At 47.3% G+C, this 18,926-nt stretch overlaps 2 protein-coding genes across 4 annotated transcripts in view; one reads left to right on the top strand and one right to left on the bottom strand.

Moving 5' to 3' along the window:
* The window catches only part of SUGP1 (SURP and G-patch domain containing 1), a 32,689-nt gene extending 22,427 nt beyond the window's left edge, over nucleotides 1-10,262 (bottom strand). For both annotated transcript variants that reach the window (XM_055540443.1, XM_055540447.1), the window contains exons 1-4: nucleotides 10,111-10,262; nucleotides 7,355-7,526; nucleotides 3,912-4,012; nucleotides 2,036-2,236 (exon numbers count right to left, since the gene is read on the bottom strand). In XM_055540443.1, the coding sequence (XP_055396418.1) occupies nucleotides 2,036-2,236; nucleotides 3,912-4,012; nucleotides 7,355-7,526; nucleotides 10,111-10,144 (508 nt within the window). In that variant the 5' untranslated portion in view covers nucleotides 10,145-10,262. The remainder of the gene's footprint in view (nucleotides 1-2,035; nucleotides 2,237-3,911; nucleotides 4,013-7,354; nucleotides 7,527-10,110) is intronic.
* A 190-nt stretch (nucleotides 10,263-10,452) lies between these two features.
* The window catches only part of MAU2 (MAU2 sister chromatid cohesion factor), a 36,247-nt gene continuing 27,773 nt past the window's right edge, over nucleotides 10,453-18,926 (top strand). The window contains exon 1 of one of the 2 annotated variants that reach the window (XM_055540427.1): nucleotides 10,453-10,784. In XM_055540427.1, the coding sequence (XP_055396402.1) occupies nucleotides 10,509-10,784 (276 nt within the window). In that variant the 5' untranslated portion in view covers nucleotides 10,453-10,508. The remainder of the gene's footprint in view (nucleotides 10,785-18,926) is intronic. The other variant, XM_055540416.1, reaches the window with a different exon arrangement.

Genomic DNA, 18,926 nt, shown 5'->3' with positions numbered 1-18,926 from the left:
TTCAACTCACACACCCCACAGTCAACAGGCACACTCTCTCTATGGACCACAAGGACAGAGGGTGGGGGGAAAAGAGGGTGAAATGCGGGAGGTTGTTGGGAGTCCTGGTCCATACACAAAAGCACCATGATGAGGGTGAGTCGGTCTAGACAGCCTTTGTGAGACACGCAAAGGGGGGAGAAAAGTGTGTGAGCCTCCCAAAGGCCAAGCCAGTCACCAGGCTGGCAGGGAGATGTTGGAAAATAGAGCCAGCTTCCCCCCTCTTTTTTGGAATGCTCAATTCTTTTATTTACATGACTTAATTCTTTATATTTCAATACAATATATCCGTTCCCTTTCATCCTTCAAAAATGACAAATTCTTTTTTTAAATATCACTATAAACTATGATTGAAAGACATGGGTGGGTTTCAATCCAATGCAATTCATGTCATCACAGAAGCTCCATCTTCCCCTCTGTGGCTGGTGGAGCTTCTTCAGACTGGCTCCTAAGGCCTGCAGGCATGGCCCCAGGAGTCTCTGCCTGCCTCCTTGCTATCTGCTGGGAAAGGGCGCTCCTGGGACATGTCAGACGCTTCCTGCCCAGACTGACTGCCAACCATTCTCCACAAGTCCTGCCATCCGTGAGTAAGAAAGTGTTTCCAGACTAACATCTGGGAGCTAGGGGGGCTCACTGCGACGGACTTAATTGTTACCTCAGGGCATTCTCAGTGAACAAAACTAAAAAATATACTTCTGTATTTGTATTGGCCTCTACTTCGAGCCACATGGAACTTGCTTCTGTATTTATTGCTGGCCTGTTTCATACAGCTTGAATCCCTCATACGAGAGCTCCCAGGAGAAATTTCTTGATGTCAGTCAGTGCTTAGGAACGTTTGCTTCTCCTGGCAATGGGGCGAGACACTGAGTCTGTGGCCTCTCTCTTTCTCCTTGTTGCTTGTACTGCCAGGAAGCTTGGGAGGAGCTGGGAGAGAGGAGTGGTACAAGGTGTGGCCAAGAAGGGCCTACAGGAGGACCTATAAGAGGTCTCAAGGACATTCGCACCCACCTTCCCCTCAGCCTCACTCTCCTGCCACATGCCTGGCAACGACCCTAACCTGGTCACTTTATAAGCGCAGTTGCTTCTCTGAGGTTAAATCAATAGCAGGCCACAATAGGTCTCAAGGGCCTTGAGGCACCTGCTGTCCCTCCTAAAGTGGCAGTTCCCAGCAGGGTACCACTGGGACTGCCAGGGCACCTCTCAGAGGAACCACCACATTCACTGGCTCCATTCTGACTACAGCTCCAGGGTTCGAGGCTGGCCACTGCTCTGCTCAGATGCAAGGCCTGAAGTCAGCACCTCACCCAGAGCAAGAGGTCTAGAGGCTGTCACAACATGATGGCATGGTCCCTTCAGCCTGTCCTCACTGTCAGGGGCGTGACTGCGCCAGCCATCCCGGAGGCCCAGGGCTGGGGTCCACGTAGCTCAGGTGGCACCCCGTCTCATTCTGAATACGGACATGGCTGGGCGCACTGGGACTGCCGCCACCAGCCCCCTCCCCGCCCTCCTCCACCACGGGGCCTGAACTGGCTCAGCTAAGGCCAATGACCATCCTGCGCTGGGCTGGAGAGAGCACTTCCCAACCCCTGTGCTCACACCTCTGGTCCAAATTAGTGGAGACAATTAATCCACACTGAGGAGCTCCTCTTCTAGAACTGGATGAGGAGTGCACAAGTGCACACTCCCCTGAGAACGCCACCCCACCATGAGACCAGCCCCCACAAAAGTGGACAATGAGCCAAACAGCTCCCAGGAAGAAGCCCGCACTCTGCAGCCCTTCCAGGCTCCCCATGGTCTACTCCTCACCTCTTCCTTCACCTCCCTCATCCTGAAGGGCCTCACTCTGACCCTTGGCTCAGCCTGGAGGCCTGGTGGCAATGCCCTGACCACACCCCGAGCAACCCACACCCGGCTGCGCTTTCCCCAGGACCATGGAGCCTGCCTGCGGAGCTGGAAGAGCAGCTGTGGACGGTGGGCAGCAGCCCTGGCACCTTACCTTTGATCTCCAGCCACTGCTCATAGTCCTCCTCGTCGTCCTCATCAGGAGATTGGAAGACACTCGGGCGGCTGGCCACAGGCAGCTGCTTGGCGTGCATGTAGTTCTTCACCTGGCCCAGCGGGCTACTGATGAGGGGGGGCCTCTTCCCGGTGCGGGGGAGCACACGAGGCGGGGCAGTGGGTGCGCTGGGGGGAGCATCTTGGGATACAAGGAGGGAGACCTACACTCAAGGTCTGTGGTGCAGGTTTCCTTGTCTTCCTGCCTGAACAGCCCCGAGTCCCCCTTGGCTGGGCTCTTTAGCTTCCAGCACAGCACTGGCAGACAGTGGGTGCTCAGAAGCACTCAGGGAAGATGCCACCCCCATTTACAGATGAGGACCCTCGAGGCCTCGAGAGAAACAACCTATAGGGGTCACCCAGCCCAGGCCTCTGCAAGTGGCAACTCTGGCGGTAGGTAGCTTTGACACCCGTATCCACAGACTGCTGCTGCTGCTGCTAAGTCGCTTCAGTCGTGTCTGACTCTGTGCGACCCATAGACGGCAGCCCACCAGGCTCCACCGTCCCTGGGATTCTCCAGACAAGAACACTGGAGTGGGTTGTCATTTCCTTCTCTAAAGCATAAAAGTGAAAGGGAAGTCGCTCAGTCGTGTCTGACTCTTCGCGACCCCATGAACTGCAGCCCATCAGGCTCCTCTGTCCATGGGATTTTCCAGGCAAGAGTACTGGAGTGGGGTGCCATTGCCTTCTCCACCATCCACAGACTAGTGATACAGCAACTCTTCAGGATAAGACCCGAATCCCCCATGCAGCGTCCACCCACCCCCTCTGACTGTCGCAGGCAGTAGCTAGCAGTAGTGGGCAGGAGCTAGCCTATTTGGGACTTTTCAACCACAATTCATGGCCTGAGACCCTGCAGTGAAGGGCTCTTATAGCCCTTCCTCCCTCTCTGTGGGCAAACTTGGCCTTGGGTTAACTTTTCTAGCTGTTAGCTGGGAAACCTGACAGAAGTCCAGAGTCAGCTGTTTCACCAGTAACTTCCTTATAGTGAACATGAGACTAGCGGGGCTCCCCTGCTGGTCCAGTGCTTCAGAATCCACCTGTCAATGCAGGAGGCGCAGATCCAATCCCTCGTCTGGGAAGATGCCACACGCCATGGGCAATAGCTGGGCCAGTGTGCCCCGATCACTGAGCCTGTACTCTAGAGCCCGTACGCACGCTCTGCAGCCACTGACGCCCGAGTGGCCCTATAGCCTGTGCTCTGCAACAGGAGAAACCCCTGCAATGAGAAGCATGTGACCCGCAACCGGAGAGGAGCCTCCACCTGCCGTAACTAGAGAAAGCCCGAGCGCAGCAATGAAGACCCAGCGCAGCCAAAAATAAACAAACGAGTAAGTAAATAAAAGAAATTTTTAAAAAAATGAGACTAGGAAAGTGCACAAGCATAGTTGTGGGTGGACTCCCGCAGGTGGAGATTCTGACACCTGGCGTGTCCCACGCGGCTCCTGTGGGCCAAGCGGCCCCTCACCACCTACAGAAGGAGGGCCTGTTCCTTACACTGCAGCTGCCTCTCTAACTCAAGCCACAGTCCCTCAGGTGTGCTGAGTTCTGGCCCCCACCGCCCCCTCCCCAAATAGGAACCTGGCTTATCTGCCTCTAGGTCTTGTGGGTAAGCACCTCAATGGCAGGGTCTGCATTATCCCCTGGGCACTTCCTGTGAGAACAAGCAGAACGAAGCTGCTCAGTGAACAAGGGGTGAGAGGAACGAGGCTGAGGTGGGACCTGCCACTTTCAAGGCACCGAGGACCCTTGGTGGGGAGAGTCAGCAGGGTGACTCTAGGAGGCGGCGACACAGGCCAGGGGGGGACCACGCTTACCTGTGCTGGTCTGTGCCTTCTGCAACTTCAGAAACTGCTGCAAGAAGCTGCCGTCGTTGGCAAACTTGTTGGAAACGTTAGAGTTGTGTGCGTTTGCAATTCTAGACGGGAGGCAGAGGACAGAGAGGATAAGCCTTGAGAGGAGGCAGGGTGTACAACGCGCCGGACTGTCCTACCCCCACCACTGTGCTCTAAGGGGGCCCCAAATGGACCCCCGAAGATGCCGGTGGCCCACAGAATGCAGGGAGCGGCCTTCAGAGAAGTCAGCTCAAACAAGCTGGTTCTACTAGTCAATGGGATGCTACCTGTGCTGAAGTTGTCTCTATCTGCATGCTGACCCTTTGGGTTCAAAGGCTTCCCCAACAAGATGGCTCAGAAGCACCTGCCCTGCTCCCACACAGCACCTGCCATACCTATTGTTAACGAGTCATCTGGGCTTTTGCTGGCTCCCATATCTGTCCTACCAGCCAAACTGTATGGTTCCCAAAGGCAGGGCCTGTGTCTATACCTGTATGTGACCACAGTTTTGGGCTGAGGTCAGTCAGCACTTCTGTGGGTTTCACATGTGTCCAAGAAAATACCCAAAGAAATCTCTTGGTGGGAGAATTAGAGAGAAATTTTACACTCTTATTACTTTCTCTTTCATTTTTACAAAGGGCATGTTTTATTTTTTTAAAGACTTTTTTTTAACGTGGACCATTTTCACAGTCTTTACTGAATTTGTTAAATATTGCTTCTGTTTTACGCTTTTGGCTCTTTGGCCGCAGGGCAAGTGGGATCTTGGTTCCCTGATCAGGGATCAAACCTGCACTCCATGCACTGGGAAGTGAAGTCATACCCACTGGATCACCAGGGAAGTCCCAAGTATGTTTTATTTTGAAAAAGAAAATGTATTTTTAACGAAACACAAAAGCAAACCCTTATCATAAAAGTTATAGGGGGCTTCCCCAGTGGCTCAGTGGTAAAGAATCCGCTTGCCATTGAAAGGAGACACAGGAGATGCAGGCTCAGATCCTTGAGTCAGAAGATGCCCTGGAAAAGGAAATGGCAACCCACTCCAGAGTTCTTGCCTGGAGAATCCCAGGGACACAGAAGCCTTGAAGGCTGCAGTCCACAGGGTCACAAAGAGTGGGATGCAGCTGAGCAAAAAGTGATGGAGGCTCATTACGAGCAAATGGGAATCTGGGAAAAAAACAGAAATATAGAAAGCAAGGAGAAAACCCCGCAAAAGTCTCCTCGCCTCACAAGCGTCACTCAAAGTTTGGTATACTTCTTTGATTTATCCTTAATTAGAAATAGAAGGAAATAAAGCTGTGATCACGGTTATGTAGTCTACTTCTTTCATATTTTACTACAACATACTGTCTTGCTCCAGCCTCAGAAACTCCTTACATGCGCTTTCAGAGCCACGCCCATCATACGGACACACTCAACTGATAAAAGCTCAAGGAGCCCACAGGTCTGAATTTTTTCCTTTAAAATAAAGTTCTAGCCTTCTAGATATCTGTTCTAATGAAATAAAAGAGGAAAAAAAAATGAGTCAACAAGGTGCACTGGTTAAATAAATTATAGGACATCCATAGGGCAGATGGAGTGGTCCTGGAAAGCTCAAGTTTTATAAATAAAACCACCAAACACAACGATAAGTGAAAAACAGAAAGGCAAGACGTAAAACAGTATCTTCAGCATGGTCCTACTTATGTCAACATGTATTTGACTGGAAAAGTTTACAAAAATCCATCAAAAAGCAACCAGCACTTGCCTGTGAGCTGCAGGGTTACAATGATTTTATTTTTTCCTCTATTTCCCAGTTTTTCTACCACATGTATGCATTATTTTTAAAGTTAAAAGAGAGTGAAGGCAACAAAAGTTGTTTTATGTGAAAGAAAGATCCACTGATAACCAGCCTTGGCGTTAAACAAGCGGAGCCTTCTAGTGACCCTGGCCCTGTCCCCACGCTGCGTACACCTCCCCCAGGAGGGACAGAAAGAGGCAGGGACAATGAACGACAAGAGAATACTTTGGAGGGAATCCCCTGGCAGTCAAGTGGTCAGGACCCTGCACTCTCACTGCCGAGGGCCCAGGTTCAATCCCTGACTGGGTAACTAAGATTGAGCAAGCTGCACAATGGCTTTAAAAAAAAAGCCAAACAAACCCACTGCGGGGCAGCAGCATGCCAGCAACTGAATCCCACGTGAAAACCACCCATAACAAACAACAGGGGGTATTACACAGGTGTTGAATGATGGCTCTTGATGACACATAAACAATACACGGTCCATTCACACAATGGAATATTATTCAGTCCAAAAAAAAGAGAGAGTGAAGTCCTGACACAGCTACAAAGTGATGGACCTTGAAAACGTTATGTCCAGTGAAAGAAGCCAGACACAAAAGGCCAGATATCGCATGAAACATCTAAAATAGGTAAATCCACCCAGACAGAAAGCAGATTAGTCATTGTTAGGGGAGTCTCTCCTCTGGGGAGAAGCCACGGATTCTTAGCAAACGTGGGCGCTGGAACAAAGCTTCAGTGCAGGACTAACATGCTCATGGGCTTCCCTGGTGGCTCAGTGGTAAAGAATCCACCTGCAGGAGACACAGGTTCGATTCCTGGGTTGGGAAGATCCCCTGGAGAAGGAAATGGCAGCCCACTCCAGTATTCTTGCCTGGGAAATTCCATGGACAGAGGAGCCTGGTGGGCACAGTCCATGAGGTCACAAAAGAGTTGAACATGATTTAGTGACCGAACAACATGCTCCACATTTCAGACCACAGAGGAAGGGACTTGTCTTTCCGTCCGTCTCCAGTGTGGAGATCTTGTCACCCTGATCACATCACTGCTGCTCAAAACTCTTGGGTGCCTACAGAGTTTCTCAGAACAGTCAGGAGTAAACTCTGCCGAAACTACCTCTCATCTGACTCAGAAACAGCCCCTTTGGTGCAGCAGCTCGGGGTGCCTGACACACAGGGGCTCACCTCCCTTCCTGGCCTTTGCAGCCCTTTCCTGCGTCCTCAAAGGGCCGGCTCTGCCTGGGCCTTCAGAATGCAGAGTCCCTTCTGCATCTGGGAGCACAATGCCTTGCGTTACCTACCGTCAGCTCAGGCGTGTAAACGGGACTCCTCCCTGCTAGTAGGCTATGAGCCCCGTAAGGGCAGAGATGGAATCTGGGTTTCTGCTTCAGGCTATACTCGTGGTCCCTGGCCCACAAATGGTCAGCAGTAAATAACCACAGAGTGAAAGAGGTGGCAGCCGTCCTCTGGGATCCCATACACCCTGTGTTTCTCTCCTGCCACACTGAGCCTCCTAAAAGAGTGTACCTGTATCCCTCCTCGCATCATCAGGTTGGAGTCAGATGCAGCAACATCTGAACTGCTCTCACAAGCAAAACCCTCTGCTGGTGACCTTCTAAGACCCTAACACAGCTTCAGGGTAGACTTACTCGCCAAGATGCGGGGGCTGAGGGCTGGCCACCTGATTCTGCTTGGCCTTCTGCTCCATTCTGGCTTCAATTTCCCGTTTCTTCTGAGCAATGAGCTCCTCTTGGTGAAGGATGTTCATATTCATTTTTCCAGACTTGGGAGGAGCAACCCCAAACCACCGGTTAGCCTTTCCTGGGGCAGGAAAAGAAGTACATCAGAAATCACCTTTGCTCTGAAGAAATACAGATGACCAACAGGTACATGAAAAGATGCTCAACACTGCTAACTATGAGAGAAATGCAAATCAAAACTACAGCGAGGTACTGCCTCCCACCACTCAGAATGACCACCATTAAAAAGTCTACAGAAAACAAATATCAAAGAGGGTGTGGAGAAAAGGGAACCTTCCTACACTGTTGGTGAGAATGAAAGCTAGTGCAGCCATTATGGAAAACAGTATGGAGGTTTCTCAGAAAACTAAAAATATGCTCTGGCAGTAACACTCCCGGGCATGTATCGAGACAAAACTATAATTCAAAGAGATACATGAACTCCTATGTTCGTAACAGTACTATTCACAATAGCCAAGCCACAGAAACAACCTAAATGCCCACTGACAAATGAACAGATAAAGTTGTCACACATGTGTACAATGGAACATTACTCAGCCATAAAAAACAGTAAGATAATGCCATGTGCAGCAACATGGATACAACCAGAGATTATCATACTCAGTGAAGTCAGAAAGACAAATATCATATGGTATCACTTCTACTTAGAATCTAAAATATGACAGAAGTACACCTATCTATAAAACAGGAACAGAATCAGGGACATAGAGAAGAGACTGGTGTTTGCATTTGGAGTTTGGGGTTAGCAGATGCAAACTCGTACGTACAGAATACATAAAGAACAAGGCCCTACTGTATAGCACAGGCAAGAATATTCATATCCTGTGATATAACGCAAAAGAACATGGGAAAGAATGTGTATATATATATATGTATAACTGAATCACTAGTACAGCAATAATAAACACAACACTGCCATTCAACTATACTTCAATAAAAAATAAATTAAAAAAAAAAAAGAAAGAAAGAAATCACCTTAGCTCCACAAACATGCCCAGCAGCTGCTACATGGTGCGGCCCAGGTGCTGCTGCCTGCAGCAACTGGCATTCAGACTGACATTCATTCACAGTCACACATCTGTTCGTTTATTTAGCAAGCATTTACTGAGTTATGCACTGGGTGCTGTACTTGGTGCTAAACAAGACAGATGGAGCTCTGCTCATGTGTGATTCACCTCTGGCTGAGGATACAACAGACTTATAACAAGAAAGTAGCTGCAAAATCGTAAGAGCTCTCTGATGGAAACAAACAAAAAATGGTGAGAAGGAATAACAGAGGAACACCTACAGAGCTAAGGCAGCCAGAAAACAGCCCTTAGAAGAGGGGACATTTAAGCTAAAAACAGAAAGATAAAGAGCTGGCTTCCTGAAAAGCCACATGGGGGCTGATCTGAGTAGAGCAAGCAGCAGAGGTGAAAGCCCAAGGGACCAGCAAGGGTCCAATGTGGTCAGAATGGACAGTTCCAGGGGTGGGAATGGACAGTTCGCAGGGAGTGGTGGGAGAAGATAGGAAGTCTGAGTTTTACTTAAAGGGCTTTAAGAAGCCACAGGGGAGTATTAAGCTGATAAGATCCAATTGGTACTTTTATTTGTGAGATCATTCCAGCTACTGATTGGACAGAGTAAGGAAACAACCAGGAGGCTTACTGGCTGTAAGCAAAAGATGATGGTGTCTTCAGACAAGGGTGGTAATTGTGGACATAGAAAAGCCACCTCGAAGGTTCCCCGTGGGGCTCAAAATAAAACCCAAACTCTGAAAGCTGATTTTGAAGACCCTGCCAGAGATAACCCCCTTCCCACTTCCAGTTCATCCCTGATATTCCTCAAAATAACAAATCCTCAAGGCCTTTACACTTGCTGTTCCTCTCTCCATGGAAGGCTCTGCCTTTCAATAGTTGGCACCCTCTCATCTCAAATGTCTTCTGCTCAAAAAGGCCTTCCTTGGCCACTCAATCTCAGCAGCCTGCATTTCCACTCTCTCAAGTCACTATAACTCTCTTGTAAGTATTTCCTCCTTGTGCATTGTATGATGCCTCGGTAAAAGTAACCTTCAGTACGACACGACCCCATTTTGGATACCACTGCATCCTCAGCAACTAACACTGTGCCTAGCACATAAAGTATGTTTGTTGAATGCATCCCAGTCTGGGGGCGCTAGAACTGGGAGAGAGGGAGGGGCAAGGTTTATGGTAAAAGGGGGGCTCTAAAGACCCAGGAAAATATGTACAGGGAGTCAGAGTGCAGTTCGGAAAAGCAGCTTTCCAAGAAAGTGGGATAGAGGCGAGGAAGGAGCTTAGTAGAAAAGAGGGGCGCAGAAGACCCGAAGGTTGCCGCTGGCTCGGGGAGCGGAGCTTGGAGCAGCCCTTAAGGCGGTCAGCTCGGAAAGCAGGCGCAGGGCAGATAACCGTGGCGGCCTTTGAGGAAAGCCTGGCGTCCTCACCAAACCAGCGGTGGGGGCGGGGAGGATAACTGGGTCTCGGGGGGGGGTCCCAAGAAACTGGGGTGGTGCAAAAGCCGCCTCTTCCAGACGCCCGGAGGCTGAGGCTAAGGGCCAACGGGTTGAGGTAGGCCCGACGGGATGGCGAAGCAAAGACGCGTAGCCGGAGGACCCAGGCGGACGCTCGAGGGTAGGCGGGGGCTGTTACCTGCAACATCCCGGTTGTCCATCTTGAGACTCATCCAATCCCACAATGCTCCGGCGCCACCGGAGTTGGGGGGGGGGCCTGTTATAGTGCGCGTGGCCTGATGGGAGATGTAGTCCGCCTCGGCAAGCCAAGACCTACCATTGCTTGGACAGCTGGGGGTCTTCCCCCGAGGAACGCAAACCTCAGCCAATCGGCAATCTCTGGTCTCAGTTACGGCGGACCAGAGAATGTCGTCTTTTCTCAGACCTTTCCGGGGCCGCAGCCACTTCAAACACAAACTACATATTCCAGGATGCTTTGTACAGCAGCTCTCGCGAGAAAGGCGAGGCGCTCCGGCCCCGCCCCACGCGCCTGTTTCCGCCTCTCTGTGGCGGCGGCTTGTTGTTGTGGAGGCTAAAATGGCGGCTCAGGCTGCGGCGGCGGCTCAGGCTGCGGCGGCCCAAGCAGCGCAGGCCGAGGCGGCTGAGTCGTGGTACCTGGCGCTCTTGGGCTTTGCCGAGCACTTCCGCACTTCCAGCCCGCCCAAGATCCGCCTGTGCGTGCACTGCTTGCAGGCCGTGTTCCCCTTCAAGCCGCCTCAGCGCATTGAGGCCCGAACACATCTGCAGCTCGGCTCGGTGCTCTACCACCACACCAAGAACAGCGAGCAGGCGCGCAGCCACCTGGAGAAGGCGGTGAGCGTGGGCTGGGCCGCGAGGGAGGAGGCGCGGGTTCCTTTCCGGGCTTGAGCTGACGGGCCGCGACCCTGGTGGACGGGGGCCGCCGCCGGGCCGCTCCTCTGGAACCTGGGGCGTGAGTTCCGCACGAGCAGCGAGACCCCCAAAGCTGTTAGCCTCTCAGAGGATCCGAGGGCCTCGCCACGTACCTTACTTGGTATCTCTGGTGACAGCCAGAGGCTTAGGACTCGGGATAGGGGAGGGTCCAGGTAACCCCAGGTAACAACAGTCCAGGCATCCTTTGAGAATCTGAAATTTGGCTTCCGAGGAAATCTAGCAAGGTCTTTCCCAGGAGATGGAAGTCTGAGAAGGACTTCCAGACGAAAGAGACTGTGACCCCATCAGTGATGAGGGGAGTCATAGGCGGGAGGCAGACTCGAGAGACGGTTTGACGTCTTGAAAAAAGCAGAGCTGAGGATTGCGGGGTCTGGATTCCAGGGCTCAGGACTCCTGCTTTCTCCACAACCACCTGTGACGTCTCTTCCTCCCACTATCCACGGGTCCATCCCCTTCAGAGGGCAGGCCCCATCTTCCCACGATGCCTTGTGGGGTCTTGGTACCCCGAAGAATGTGGGAAAGTGGCCGTCCCTCTGCCCTCTGGGGCTGTGGAGTTGTTCCTTTCAGAGCAACACTGTGCTCCTGACAGACGGTGTTTCCATTTGCCATTTACTCAGCCTTATTCAGCTTAGAGGAGAGACTTCTTGAGTAGAATCAACGATCATGTAAAAAATGTCTTGATCCGAGGTAAATCTGAATTCACCTGTGGCTAGTAACAAGTTGCCTTGGGGAGGATAATTAGATCTGTGTTTTGCAGACTGTAGAGTTGGAAGGGGCTTTTGTCCTTGCTTGAGCCACTTCCTTGTTTAAGGAGTGAGGCAGTATGGGCCCTGAGAGGTGAAGTGATTTGCCCAAAGCCACACAGCAAGTTATTAATAAAACTGGTCTCACAGGTAGGCTCAAGACCACCAGGGTGGATGCCACGACATTGAGTCATCATTTCTGTGAAGTTTGTTTCTTCCGTTCATTCAGCAGATACTTAATCAGCTCACACTGGGTACCAAGCCCTGTTCTAGGTGCCAGGGATCAGCAGTGACTAATAAAACAGTCCCTGCCCACATAAGCTTGTGTTTTTGTGAGGGAGACAAACAATGACTATGTCGTAAAACATTAGGCAGGGATTGAAGAACCATTAAACATGTGGACCAGGGAGTTGACAGGGAGCTGTTTTTGGCAGAGGTAATCAGGGAGTCTGTATTTGTGTGAGTGACGTTTGAACAGAGGCCTGAATGAGGTGGAGGAGGCAAGCCTTGAGAACTGTTCCAGGTTTCATGTCAATCCCTAGAAGTACCCCAGTTGTCGGTGACTAGTTGATACCAGGGTTTCTCCGAGACAGCGATGAGGCTGAGAGCAAATGAAGTGTCAGGCTTCGTTGGGTGTATGAAGGGTGGAGGCTGTGACTGCCCAGGCCTGGCAGCCCAGGGCCTTCAATAGGTATGCTAGTTATAAAGCTGTCCCTTCTCTCAGTTAACAACAAATCCTGCCACTTTCTTTCTCTGGTCTCCAGGCCATTCAGCCTGGTTTTTTTTTTCCTTTCTTTTTTTAATTGACGTATTACGGGGTTTTTAAAATTTGTTTGGCTGTGCTGTGCGGCTTGTAGGATCTTAGTTTCCCAACAGGGGATTGAACCCAGGCCACAACTCAGTGAAAGCACTGAGGAATTCCCAGTTGAAATGTAGTTGACATAACAATACAGTGAGTCCCCTACATACAAACGAGTTCCGTTCTAAGAGCACATTCGCAAGTCCAATTTATTGTAAGTCCAACAAAGTTAATCTGGGCACCCAATTAACACAATCGATTGTATAGTACTCTATTAACAGGTTTATAATACTTTAAAACAAATACTGTACAAATACTATAAAACAATATATAAACAGACACACAAAAGAAAATAGTTTTAATCTTATAGAACAGTACCTTGAAAAGTAGAGTAGCACAGTACAACAGATGGCATACAGGGACTGGTAGCAGTACCGCCTGCATCACCCCTGCATTTATACTTGCTTCTGAACATCCTGGGCTTGAAATAAAGATACTGTACTCTATACAGTACTGTACAGTAAGGTGCACAGAAGTGCAACCACTTGTAGAGGGTGTACTCACAGGATAGAGTACGCCAGACAGGTGAACTAGCTTCTGGGAGTGGACACATGAACACACAATCACGTCTTTGGAAGGTCGCAACTTGAAGGTTTTGTTTGTAGGCGGCTTACTGTATTGTGTTAGTTTCAGGTATATTATGTAGAGCTTTGACATTTGCATGCATTGTGGAATGATCACCCTAATAAGTTTAGGAACCATCTGACCTCATACAGTTATTACAATGTTATATGGACCATATTCTTTATGCTGTGTATTACATCTCCATTGGGTTGCTTATTTCATAACTGGAGGTTTGTACTTCTTAACCACTTCCACCTATTTTGCCCATCTGGCAACCGTTGTTTATTCTCTGTATATACTAGTATGTTTTTAGATTCCACGTATAATTGAGATCATGCAGTATTTAGTTTTCTTTGTCTGGCTTATTTGACTTAGCATAATACTTTCTAAATCCATTTATGTTGTCACAAGTGGCAAGATTTCATATTTTCTTTTAAAGGTTTTTTTAATTTGATGTGGACTTTTAAAAAAATTCTTTATTTATTGTCTGTGCTGGGTCTTTGTTGCTGCGAGCAGGCTTTCTCTAGTTGTGGCAAGCAGGGGCTACTCCTTAGCTGTGGTGCATGGGCTTCTATCTGCTGTGACTTCTCTTGTTGCAGAACATGGGCTCTAAGACACGCAAGCTTCATTTGTGGCACATGGGCTCAGCAGTTGTGGCTCATGGGCTTAGTTACCCATGGCATGTGGAATCTTCACAGACCAGGGATTGAACCCATGTCCCTTGCATTGGCAGATGGATTCTTAGCCACTGGACCACCAGGGAAATCCAAGATTTCATTATATTAATGGCTGATTAATATGACCTTGTATGGTAGCCATTCCCTTCTCCAGGGGATCTTCCTAACCCAGGCATTGAACCTGAGTCTCATGCAGGCAGATTTTTACTGTCTGAGCCATCAGGGAAGCCCCCAATATTACCTTGTATGTGTATACCTCATTGTTTTTATCCATCAGTGGACACTTAGGTTGCTTCCGTATCTTACCTATTACATTAATAAATAATGTTGCAGTGAACAGTGGTGTGCATGTTTATTTTTGAATGTTTTTGTTTTTATCAGGTAAATACCCAAAAAGTAAAACTGCTGAATCCTGTGGTAATTCTATTTTTTATTTTTTTTAGGAACTTCCATACTGTTTTCCATAGTGGCTGCACGAATTAACAGTCCTACCAACAGTGCCCAAGGGTCCCCTTTTCTCCACATTCTGACCAGCACTTGTTATTTGTTGTCTTTTTGATAGCCATTCTGACAGGTGTGAGGTGGTATCTCACTATGATTTTTGATTTGCATTTCCCTGATAATTACTGTCTTTTCATGTGTCTGTTCATCTTTTCATGGCCACCTGTATGTATTCTTTGGGAAAATGTCTTTTTAGGTCCTTCATCCATTTTTTAATTGGATTGTTTGTTTTTTTGATGTTCAGTTGTAAGAGGTTTTTTGTATATTTTGGATATTAACCTCTTACTGGATATATCATTTGCAAATACAGTTGACCTTCTATATCAGCGGGTTTCACATCCTCAGATTCAACCAACCAAGGATATAAGGGCTGATTATATTCATTGTGTGAATTAGGTTGATGCAAATGTAATTATGGTTTTGGACTGTGAATTTTAAATCATTATATCTAGGCTCAGACACATTTTTATTAATGAAAATAGAAACCACTGCAATCAACACATTTTTGCCAACAAAAAATCAGTTTGTTTATTCCTATAGTATAAAAATCCATGCTTCGAGATTTGACAAACTTGAAAAACATTTTCTGCCTCCTCCTGGTTATGGAAGCATTTTCCCTGTAAAAAGTTGTTGAGATGCTTGAAGAAGTAGTCGGTTGAAAATGGTGAATATGGTGGATGCAGCAAAACTTCATAGCCCAGTTTGCTGAGCATTTGAAGCATTGGTTGTGCAGCATGCAGTTGGGTGTTGTTGTGGAGGAGAATTTCTGTTGACCTATCTTTTTTTGATAGAAGATAGAAACCCTTTCTGTTGACCAATGCCAGCTGCAGTTTTCAGTGCATCTCATCAATTTGCTGAGCATACTTCTCAGAGATGTAATGGTTTCAGTGAGATCCGTGAAGCTGTAGAGGATCAGACAGGCAGCAGACCACCAAAACCATGACCCATGACCTTTTTTTGGTGCAAGTTTGGCATTGGGAAGTACTTCTTAGTGTAGCCACTGAGCTTGTCACTGCTGGTTGTTGTATACAATCCACTTTTCGTCACATGTCACAATCCAATTGAGAAATGGTTTGTTGTTGCATAGAATAAGAGAAGATGACACTTCATAATGAGTTTTTTTTTAAATTTCTGGTCAGCTCATGAGACATTCATTTACTGAGCTTTTTCACCTTTCCAATTTGCTTCAAATACCAAATGACCACAGAATGGTTGACGTTGAGTTCTTCTTGTATAGTTGTAAGAGGATTGGCTTTGATGATGGCTCTCAATTGTCGTCAACTTCCGATGGCTGGCCACTACTCTTCTTGTCTTTAAGGCTCTCGTCTCCTTTGCAAAACTTCCTGAAGCCCACTGCACTGTACATTCATTAGTAGTTCCTAGGCCAAATGCTGGAGAAGGCGATGGCACCCCACTCCAGTGCTGTTGCCTGGAAAATCCCACCGACGGAGGAGCCTGGTGGGCTGCCGTCCTTGGGGTCGCTAAGAGTCGGACACGACTGAGCGACTTAACTTTCACTTTTCACAAATGGCGACCCACTCCAGTGTTCTTGCCTGGAGAATCCCAGGGATGGGGGAGCCTGGTGGGCTGCCGTCTATGGGGTCGCACAGAGTCGGACACGACTGCCGTGACTTAGCAGCAGCAGCAGGCCAAATGCATTGTTGATGTTGCAAGTTGTCTCCACTGCCTTACTACCTATTTTGAACTCAGATAAGAAAATTGTTTTAAATTGCTTTTTGTCAACCATTCACATCGTCTAAAATAGATAAAAAATAAACAAGTAATGTTGTTAGCAAAAAAAAAGCAAGAATGTGCATTAAAATGATGTATAACATAAGTACATTTATTTAGAATATATTCCAATATCAAATGGCAAATTTCAGCAATGCAAAAATATCATTACTTTTGCACCAACCAGATGCTTACTCCTTGAAAGGAAAGTTATGACCAACCTAGATAGCATATTAAAAAGCAGACACATTACTTTGTCAACAAAGGTCTGTCTAGTCAAGGCTATGGTTTTTCCAGTAGTCATGTATGGATGTGAGAGTTGGACTGTGAAGAAAGCTGAGTGCCGAAGAATTGATGCTTTTGAACTGTGGTGTTGGAGAAGACTCTTGAGAGTCCCTTGGACTGCAAGGAGATCCAACCAGTTCATCCTAAAGGAGATCAGCCCTGGGATTTCTTTGGAAGGAATGATGCTAAAGCTGAAACTCCAGTACTTTGGCCACCTCATGCGAAGAGTTGACTCATTGGAAAAGACTGGCTGGGAGGGATTGGGGGCAGGAGGAGAAGGGGACGACAGAGGATGAGATGGCTGGATGGCATCATTGACTCAATGGATGTGAGTCTGGGTGAACTCCGGGAGTTGGTGATAGACAGGGAGGCCTGGCGTGCTGTAATTCATGGGGTCGCAGAGTCGGACACGACTGAGCGACTGAACGAACTGAACTGAGTATGCCATTTCATGTAAGGAGCTTGAATCTAGACATTTCTCCAAAGAAGATACACAGATGGCTTCTAGGCACATGGGAAGTTGCTCAAATTGCTAGTTATTAGAGAAATGCAAATCAAATCTTCAGTGAGGTATCACCACACATCAGTCAGAAAGACAATCATCAAAAAAATCTATGAATAATTTTTTTTTAAGTCTACAAATAATAAATGCTAAGGAATGTGTTGAGAAAAGGAAATCCTGCTACGTTGTTGCTAGGAATGTAATTGGTGCAGCCACTGTGGGGAACAGTATGGAGGTTCCTTAAAATCGAGTTGTCATATGCTCCAGAAGTCCCACTCTTGGGCATATATCCAGAAAAGATAAAAACTCATTCAAAAAAATACATGTGCCAGAATGTTCATAGCAGCACTATTTATAATAGCCAAGACATGGAAGCATCCTAAATGTCCATTGATAGATGAATGGATGAAGAAGATGTAGTATATGTATATATTAGAATATCAGTCAACCATAAAAAAGAACGAAATCATACCATTTGCAGCAATATGGCTAGACCTAGAGATTATCACAGTCATACTAAGTAATGAAGTAAGTCAGGCAAAGACAAATATCATGTGAGATCACTTATATGTGGGAACTAAAATATGATACAAATGAACTTTTTTCAAATAGAAACAGACTCACAGACATAGAAAACAATGTTACAGTTACCAAGGAGGGATAGGGGTAGGAGAAAGATAAATTAGGAGTTTGGGATTATCAGATACAAAGTACTATATATGAAATAGATAACCAACAAGTCCCTACTGTAGAGCACAGGGAGCTATATTCGATATCCTGTAGTAAGTCATAATGGAAAAGAATATGAAAAAAAACTATATGTTAAGCCGAATCATTTTGATGTGTACCAGAAACTAGCACAACATTGTAAAACAACTCTACTTCACTTAAAAAATAAAAATATATAAGGGCTTGAGGATCTATGGATTTTGATATCCTCAAGGACTCCTGGAATCAATCCCCTGAGGACAACTGTATCTTCTCCCATTCAGTAAGGTGCCTTTTTGTTTTGTTAATATTTTCCTTTGCTATGTAAAAATAGCTTTTTAGTTTGGTGTAGTCCCATTTGGTGTAGTTCCACAAACTGTGGAAAAATTCTTAAAGAGGTGGGAGTATCAGACCACCTGACCTGCCTCCTGAGAAATCTGTATGCAGGTCAAGAAGCAACAGTTAGAACCGGATATGGAATAGACTGGTTCCAAATGCGGAAAGGAGTACGTCAGGGCTGTGTATTGTCACCCTGCTTATTTAACTTACATGCAGAATACATCATGCAAAATGCCAGGCTGAATGAAGCACAAGCTGGAATCAAGATTGCCAGGAGAAATATCAATAACCTCAGATACGCAGATGACACCACCCTTGTGGCAGAAAGCGAAGAACTAAAGAGCCTCTTGATGAAAGCAAAAGAGGGAAGTGAAAAAGTTGGCTTTAAACATTCAAAAAACTAAGATCATGGCATCCAGTTCAATCACTTCATGGCAAATAGATGGGGAAACAGTGGAAACAGTGAGTGACTTCATTTTGGGGGGCTCCAAAATCATTGCAGATGGTAACTACAGCCATGAAATTAAAAGATGCTTGCTCCTTGGAAGAAAAGCTATGACCAATCTAGACAACATATTAAAAAGCAGAGAGATTACTTTGCCAACAAAGGTCCATCTAGTCAAAGCTATGGTTTTTCCTGTGGTCATGTATGGATGTGAGAGTTGGACTATGAAGAAAGCTGAGCGCCAAAGAATTGATGCTTTTGAACTGTTGTGTTGAAGACTCTTGAGAGTCCCTTAGACTGCAAGGAGATCCAGCCAGTCAATCCTAAAGGAAATCAGTCCTGAATATTCATTGGAAGGACTGATGCTGAAGCTCTAATACTTTGGCCACCTGATACAAAGAACTGACTCACTGGAAAAGACCCTGATGCTGGGAAAGGTTGAAGGCAGGAGGAGAAGGGGATGACAGAAGATGAGATGGTTGGATGGCATCACTGACTTGACGGACATGAGTTTGAGCAGTCTCCGGGAGTTGGTGATGGACAGGGAAGCCTGGCGTGCTGCAGTCCATGGGGTCGCAAAGAGTCAGACACGACTGAGCAACTAACTGGGTCCCATTTGTTTGTTTTTCCTTTTTTTTCCCTTGCCTGAGGAAACATCCAAAAAATACTGCTAAGATTTTAATATCAGA

Source organism: Bubalus kerabau, chromosome 1 (assembly GCF_029407905.1).
Source record: "Bubalus kerabau isolate K-KA32 ecotype Philippines breed swamp buffalo chromosome 1, PCC_UOA_SB_1v2, whole genome shotgun sequence".
Lineage (NCBI taxonomy): Eukaryota > Metazoa > Chordata > Mammalia > Artiodactyla > Bovidae > Bubalus > Bubalus kerabau.
Note: the sequence above shows the minus strand (reverse complement) of the source record. Positions and strands in the feature narration are given on the sequence as shown.